General features: G+C 36.3%; 1 protein-coding gene across 1 annotated transcript; it reads left to right on the plus strand.

The window, feature by feature from the left end:
• Window positions 1–233: 233 nt before the first annotated feature.
• LOC18103387 (tRNA (guanine(37)-N1)-methyltransferase 1) lies at window positions 234–7,132 on the plus strand. The gene is made up of 9 exons (XM_006377724.3): window positions 234–1,190; window positions 3,283–3,381; window positions 4,210–4,329; window positions 4,434–4,600; window positions 5,249–5,319; window positions 5,548–5,690; window positions 6,059–6,170; window positions 6,595–6,707; window positions 6,859–7,132. The coding sequence occupies exons 1-9, from the start codon at window positions 318–320 to the stop codon at window positions 7,024–7,026; spliced, it is 1,866 nt and encodes a 621-aa protein (XP_006377786.2). The 5' UTR covers window positions 234–317; the 3' UTR covers window positions 7,027–7,132.
• The last annotated feature ends 846 nt before the right edge of the window (window positions 7,133–7,978 follow it).

A 7,978-nucleotide genomic window follows, 5' to 3' on the forward strand; every position in this document is an offset into this window, starting at 1 on the left:
TTTAAAATAATTTTTATTTGAAAATAAATTAAAAAAATATATTTTATTTTTTAAAATTTATTTTTACTTGATATTAAAATAATTTAAAAATATAAAAAAACTAATTTAAAAAAAAAGCATAGCAACGCCGAAGACAAACAGGACCAAGTGTTGTCTTCGTTTTGACTTACGAGAACCGGTAAATCCTTTCTTGGGCTAAAAAAATGGTTAAAGACCCACTAAAACCTTTCTCTATCCCCTCAACCCCTCAATTTTACCACTTGGAACACCACTCATCCTGCTCTCAAAACACATGCACCACATCCATTGTAAAAACAATGCTCACCAGACTCTTTCTCAGACCCAACTCAGTCATCCTCTCTCCAACTCACTTCTTTCTCTTCCCCAAACTCTCTCTTACAAAACCCACCATAGCCTCTAATACCCTCCCATATGGACCCTCCCTTCGAAAGGGTAAAACCTCACTTCACTGCCCTCAACCAAAACTGCGGCGGCGGCAACAACAACAAGAATATCAATCTCTTTCTGTCCCAAAACCCCTTTATCAATGCAAAGAATACCAGGAAGGTGAAAAAGAAGAGGGCCCTGGTGATGTTAATATGATAAACGAGGATGACTTCACTCGGGTTTTTGATATAGCTGCTCTTAGAGTTCCTGCAAAGGACTGTTTTTCTCTGGAGAGCAGAATTCGTGGCCATTTATTGAATTGGCCGCGGATTCGAAACATTGCCAGAGTACCTGGAGATGAAATGGAAGAAAGTATGGTTTCTTTGTTGGGAGAGAAAGGAAGTGAAGATGAAGAGAATTTTGATGCTTTTAATAGAAGGATTTATGGGAAAGCAGAAGGAGATGGTGAAGAACTAAGTCCTGTTTTATACAGGGAAAAATTGGCGAACGAGTTCAATTCAAGGGGGTTTATAAAGTTTAGGAATTTGGCAAAGATTTCGAGGCCGAAGAAGAAGAAGAAGAAGATGGGGGGGAAAGGAGAGGAGGGGGAGGAAAATGAGAGGGAAAGGAGGGATGAATTTTCTGTGGTGGAAGTTGTGGAAGAGGAGGAAGGAGGGGATTGGAAGGGCTTGTTGGGGGATGAATTCAAGGGGAGGGGGAAATGGATGGGGTCGACGAGGTTGTTGCTTTTGGACGAGAGGTATGCGGAGAAGGGAGTGGATGAGTTGCCCCAAGCAATCAAGGTGGCTAGTCCAAATACTTAGTTGCTCTGTGAGTCAGTTTGAAGGTCTTTCATTTTTCCACACTGCAATTATATTGCTCTTGTTTTGTGTTTAATGTGTCTCGCCATGAATCAGGATTGTGATTTGCTTTTCTTGCGTAACTGACTCTTCAGGAGTATAATTAGCTGCCATCATACTTTGGTTGATGTTGGTTAGCATTTGGTTTTTTCCACTTCATGCTTGTCTTGTTCTGTGTTCTTTCCGTAAGCTCTTTTGATTTTGGCGATTTTGGCAGTCCTCTGATGCCTTCCTTACATTATTAATTGCGTGGCCTGTTCCTTTTCAGTTTCCTTGGCAAGCATAAAAAACAACTAATTGTTTCTCATTAAGATATAATTTGAATATCTTGTACTTAATGTGCTATTCTATGATTAGCTAGGGCAAATACATTAGGAGAACAGTTGAACTTTATTAAGTATGATTATTTACCATTGTCACCTGGTCTATGCCCTAATTTTAGGACAGCTGATTCACTGGAGAAAAGTTTTTGCCTGGTACATTTGGGAAGCCAGTGAAGCATTCTTTTTTGCCTTTTGTGAGTGTAGGATCTCAAAATTTTGTAGGATGCCACGTGGAAAAGAAGTAAAACTATTAACTCTTTCTTGGTTCTGGCAAGCGAAGAATTTAGCACAGAACATTCAGAAAATAGGGAAATAAGCATCTTATTTGCATGTATAGAAAAATATGTAACATTTTATGTGGATTGATTTTTGACGAGGCAGAAGAACCATGGTGTGGAGAGACTAATGCACTATGATCAAAGACAAGTAATTATAGCTTTAGGCATGTTATCTGATGCCCCTGTCACGCTGATTTCCAATTCTGTGTGAAATGATTTTTGCAATGAAAACTTCTGTGATCGAACTATTGCAAAGAAAGCAATCTGCCATCTTCTCTCCCCATGTCTTTTTTAGGAGTGGAAAATACTGCAGATTTATAAAGAAGCTATCTTGGAAAGGAGGAATATAAAACTTGCACCAAAGCAATGATGTGCGGTTGAATTGGTGCAAGAGTTGATATGTGTCCTCTTACATTAGAAGACAATTTTGTTGTTTCAAATTGAACTGGTTATCCCACTCCCTTGGTTTGTGGACCGCTAGCACAGCTGTTATTTCTTTTGGTTTTCACATTCAATCAGTAGGAAAGCATTATATTTAGCAACAAAAGTGGCAATCTGTAATGAGATGGTCAGTATTTGTTTTTGGTGAAACCCACACAGCAGATAATCAATCAAAAGTTGTGTTTCAAATCATAGGTTATTGGTTTGACTGACTAGGATCAGTGATGTGTTTCAAGATTGCCTGTATATTTCAACTGCTACAAGAGTTTTGCTTTCTTATTGGTGTCGTAACCTACAGAAGTCAAAAGCATACATCAAGATTCTGAGAATACATCAGAGTAGTCTAATTCTCGTGGAATATTGATAACAATCCCAGTGATCAATCCTGGAAGTTGATCACATTGATTCCAGGTGTGAAATATATGCAGCAGATATGCTGTGCCTTGATTGTTATATCTCCCTAAAATATCCATAGCATTATTGCTATGGTGGGAGTTGTCTGACTGCTTCTTATGAGATAATTTCCTTTCCTCAGCCATTAGAATTTATGTCCTATGAATCTTCAATTTTCAGCTAACCTTAATGATGTATGCTTTTCATGTCACCTTTTAGACAGAGCCCCCTACCTTGCAAATAGCCTGTATGTAAATTGACAGTTTTTCTTTATAATTTTATTAGCTTTTCTAATCAAATATCTTTCCTTTCAAGCTTAGAAAATGTCTCATGCTTTCTTTTTCTCCCCTTCTTGTTTTATATGTGTACAACCTTGATATGGAAGTTTCAGACTGGAGTGTCTGGTGGCACTCCTTGTTCTGTTGCCTCAAAGGAATTTTCCCTATACAGCTAATTCTGCCAAACTGCAATGTGTCTATTCTTTTATTCATATAACATGCTCTATAGCATGACATAAGATTTATTCTTCAACGGCAGGTTTCAATTTTTTTTTCCTCTTTGTTTGTGATTTACACCTAACATTCTCCTCCCTTACACCAGGCTGTGGCACAAGAAGCTATGAGAGGGAACTCAACTTCTACCTTTAATCTTGTTAGATGCAAGCTGACTTTGTTTTATGATTACTGGCAGATGAATGAGGTACAGAAAGGGTACCCACTTTTTTTGATGTGTTTGCTTGCTCTGTTTTGATGGTCAATCTCTTACACTTATATGATGTGAAGTAACTTAAGTGAATTTCCATCTCGGAGGATTTCTAGGTTGATTTTATGTTGTTCTTTGAAAAAATACATCAGTGGGTGTTTGTAAGTTATTCAGCAACCAAAAAAAGAGGGAATAGCAGGTTTCTAGAAATGCATGTCCCATTGTTATTCAGGAAAAAAAACCAAAAGAAAAAAAGGAAGGAGTCCCTTTTGCAGGGCAGTAAATGGAACTGAGAAGTTTATTAACAGCCCTCGCTTGGCTCAGCTTGTTCATTTAAAAGGGGACCAATTTCAAGCCTTATTTTAGGATCATTTAGCCCACATATTTTATGCCTTATTGATTGGCTTGTGAACAGGTTTGATCAGGACACTGAAGATAGAGTTTTATATGCCATTCTATCTGTTTAATCTCTACACTCACCTTTTTCCTTTCCCTTTAGCTACTTTAATTCATAGTAATTTTGTTTATGTAAAACTATTTGCTTTGGTAATTAATGTTATTTTTAATTAAATGACCAAACTTGAACTTGCATACTTAAAGAAGTCGAATCAAGCTGAGGTCATGTAGGATCCTAAGCTTGAGCTGAGTTGAAGTTTGACCATTGCTATTCTAATTCCAGCTGGGGTTGCATGCACTTAAACTTGGTTGACTGTGTACTGCCTTTTATAAGCTGTTGCCCATGACCGCATCTGCTATTCTCACACTGCACTGGGTTATTGGAGTGTTGCAAAATCATGCTGGTTTATAATAACTACAGTTTTACAGATCTTGGAGGCCTTACTGCCACGGGATATGATTATTCCATCAGCTTTTGAAACAGTTGGACATATTGCACATCTGAACCTGAGAGATGAGCATCTGCCATACAAGAAGCTTATAGCAAAGGTTCATTCCAGGAACTTCTAGTCTTACAATCTTGAAGATTAACTGAGGAATTGAAATGTATTTCCTGAACTACTTTTTTTTAATGATTACATCTTCTCCTACAGGTAGTGCTGGATAAAAATAAGCCAAAGATACAAACAGTTGTAAATAAGATTGATGCCATACATAATGACTACAGAACAATGCAGCTTGAAGTTTTAGCAGGAAATCACTCCCTTGTTACCATGGTAGTCGAGAATGGATTACGGTTCCATGTTGATTTAGCAGCAGTGTATGTTCACTTTACTTGCAACATAATTGAGCATTCAACTGAAATATTTAGATGTTTGTTCTTCTCGAGTTTAGCAGAAAACCAACTTAAAAGGCACTTCTTTCTATTCCCTTCTCAGTCAGGAATCTGCATCATTCAGTTTTCTGTATTTATCATCTTATGTTTTTGAGGTCCATGTTTTGAACACCCAATTGTCAGTGTTGAACATTATTTTATAGTTGATACTCCCAAAAAACAGGCCTTAGCTGTATATATTGATAATCAATTAGGTCTGCTACATAATATGGAAGTGGTAAAGCTTTGACCATACAACAATTGTCCAGAAGCTGGTTTACAGGGTCTCAGGGGCTAACCCCCCCCCCCCCCCACAAAGCACCCAAATTTCCAAGGTTAAATTTCTCTTGCAGTCATCTAAAGTTTCTTTAACCTATACTGGATCTTATACCTCCCTCTCTCTCTACCTTCCACTGTCTCTCTCTCTCTCTCTCTCTCTGCAGTTGCTGAATGATCTTTATGTTGTCCTGAGTGGCAGAGTCAGAAGTGGATGTAATTGAAAAACTATTTCCCAGAATAAATTTCAAATTTAATGTAACCTGTAAAAGACATAAAAGCAGAAAGGACTTATGTTTTTTTCCCCCCTTGATGCAGCTATTGGAATTCCAGGCTTGCTAGTGAAAGGCAAAGACTTCTGAATGGCTTTACGCACAATGATGTCCTTTGTATGTTATAATATTTACCTTTTTATTTTTTTAACTTACCTGCAGATTTTTCATGTATGCTAAGAGTTGAAACTTGAGAGTTTTTAGGTCGTAGTTTTCTATCATTAGTCTGTATTTGATTGTAGCTGCTTGCTTACTTGTATCTTCAAGTTTTTTCCTGCATCTCCGTTGAATATTTTTATCAATGTACTAACCTGTTTCCGGCCATATTTATTACATGATTGATAGGTGATGTTTTTGCCGGAGTTGGGCCAATAGCTCTATCTGCTGCAAAGATAGTGAAACATGTATACGCCAATGATTTGAACCCTTGTGCAGTTCAATATATGGAGAACAATAGTGTTCTCAACAAGCTTGAGAGGCATATTGAGGTATGATAGCGACTTCCATTTGTGGTTTCTGTAGTTTCGCCTATATTATTTACAAGATCATTCAGCTCAATATAGCATTACTTCATAGTTATCTCCTTCCATTTCCTCTTGTTGGAAGTTTGAGCGTGACATAAAGATGCATTAAGTTCAGTCAATTATGTTCCCCCCTAGTGAGTGAAGATACCATATAAAAAGCGGCTCTCATGCTGTCATGCAGTGTTTTATAGCCAGCTTGTTGCATAAGTTATCTGACATACATATCTTTAATTCTATGGCATTAAGCTTGAGGTTAATTGTTTTAGGTATCTAGCTGCAATTGTTTCTTGTCAACATGCTTCATAATAAGGATATTACATGCCATTTTGTAGATCTTTAACATGGATGGAAGAAGGTTCATCGATGCTATGTATGCCAGTCAGAAAGCTCAGTCCATCACACAGGTGGTCATGAACTTGCCAAACGATGCAGTGGAGTATCTAGGTGTGCAAAGTTTTCCTGGACCAAATGTTTAGATTCTAAAAATTGCATGCACAATCTGGTTATTTCTATGCAATCACAATACATGCCATTAGTTTTCCAGTCACACTTTCTTTGATACAGACTTCTCTAAGAATGCAATAATTTTGTTTGTGGACATACAATAATGGGAAGCTACCCTTCAAAATACACTGCTGATCGAGTATTTCATTTTGTTTGAAGTGTACTTACTGCTAAGAAACATGTACTTAATTTTCTTGGATAGCCTGTATGTGGCAATTGATGCTGTTACTTGACAAGCAATTTCGTGCACCGAATTTGAATAACCGGGATAGTGTTAAGCTAGAACCAGATTGTTTTTGAAATTGATGAATTCTGAGAATTACGTGATTCTTTTTATCTATGTTTTTTCCTCCTCTATTCACAGATGCATTCAGGGGGATATTCAAGGATAAACCCAAAGATAAAGAATATGCCATGCCAATGATCCATGTTTATGGATTCTCCAAAGCTCGTGATCCAGAATTTGATTTCCACGAGGTCTGTTGCTAAAATCTTTTGAGGAATTGCACCTTTTTTTCACCTTTGATAATTATATACTGGACTTGGAGTGTGCAAGCCTGGTTTTTTATTTTCATTTTTCTTCAATTCCTGATTTTTTTTCCACTTTTCCTGAACACTGTAAATGCAGCGGATAAGGATTGCACTGCAAGAGGTGGCAGTTAATGTAGAAATGCGTAGGGTGCGGCAAGTTGCGCCTGGAAAGTGGATGCTGTGTGCATCATTTAGGCTTCCTATAAGTGTAGCGTATGCGCATACTATGTCAAGGATGCAAGCGCATCAAGTTAAATCCTTTTAGTTTTAATTTTCAAATTATTAACATTAAACTAAACGGATGCTGTTTTTCCAATTCATCACATCATAAAATATTTATTCATTTCAATAGATTTTTTTTTCCTTCTAAATCTATGTTTCTTTTTTAAATTTATTTATTGGAGATTGAACTTTATAATTTATTATGATTTGTTTTATACATGATTAGTTTGGTCACATAACCCGTATCATGGGTTTAACATGTTGACTCGAGTTTTTTTTATTTTTTTAATTGATATTTTTTATTTTATCATTCAACATTTGATTAATTAGGAATTAGGCTTTATGATTTATTTTGGTTTGTTTTCTATAATGTTATCTTGATCTCATAACTCATGTTGCAGGTTTAGTAGGTTAATTCAGTTGACTCGAGTTTTTTTGTTTTTTGAGCATCACCTCACAAAATACTAATTATTTTAATAGTTTTTTTTTAAATCTATTTTTTTTTAAATTTCATATTTTAACATTTGATTCGTTGAAGATTGAACTTTATAGTTTATTGTGTTTTATTTTATACATGATTAACTTAGTTTTATAATTCGTGTCATAAGTTTGACAGGTTGACTCAAGTTTTTTATTTTTTTGTACTAGCTGATCGAGTTGCTTTTAAACCTATTAAGTTGATCAGGTTAACCTGTGTATGAGAAAAACATTAGAAATACCTAAATATTTCTTTTTGTATATTCAAATTTATTTTGATCCGACCGACAGCTTAGTGCTGACAGACATTTATATTAATATAGTAGATATCATATCTAGAATGCAATATCGGTCACGTTTCGAAGAACTCGATTCTATATTTAACTTGCCCTTCGAGGCAATGAAACAGTCTGGTGAAAGGGCTGGCTAGTTTAGATATCTGCTAGAAGACCGCATCTCCCTAATCTGTACCTCCTGCTTAACTTGTTTATCCTTTGAATTCTGGAGTTGTTTGGATT

This window comes from Populus trichocarpa, chromosome 11 (assembly GCF_000002775.5).
Source record: "Populus trichocarpa isolate Nisqually-1 chromosome 11, P.trichocarpa_v4.1, whole genome shotgun sequence".
NCBI classification, from domain to species: domain Eukaryota; kingdom Viridiplantae; phylum Streptophyta; class Magnoliopsida; order Malpighiales; family Salicaceae; genus Populus; species Populus trichocarpa.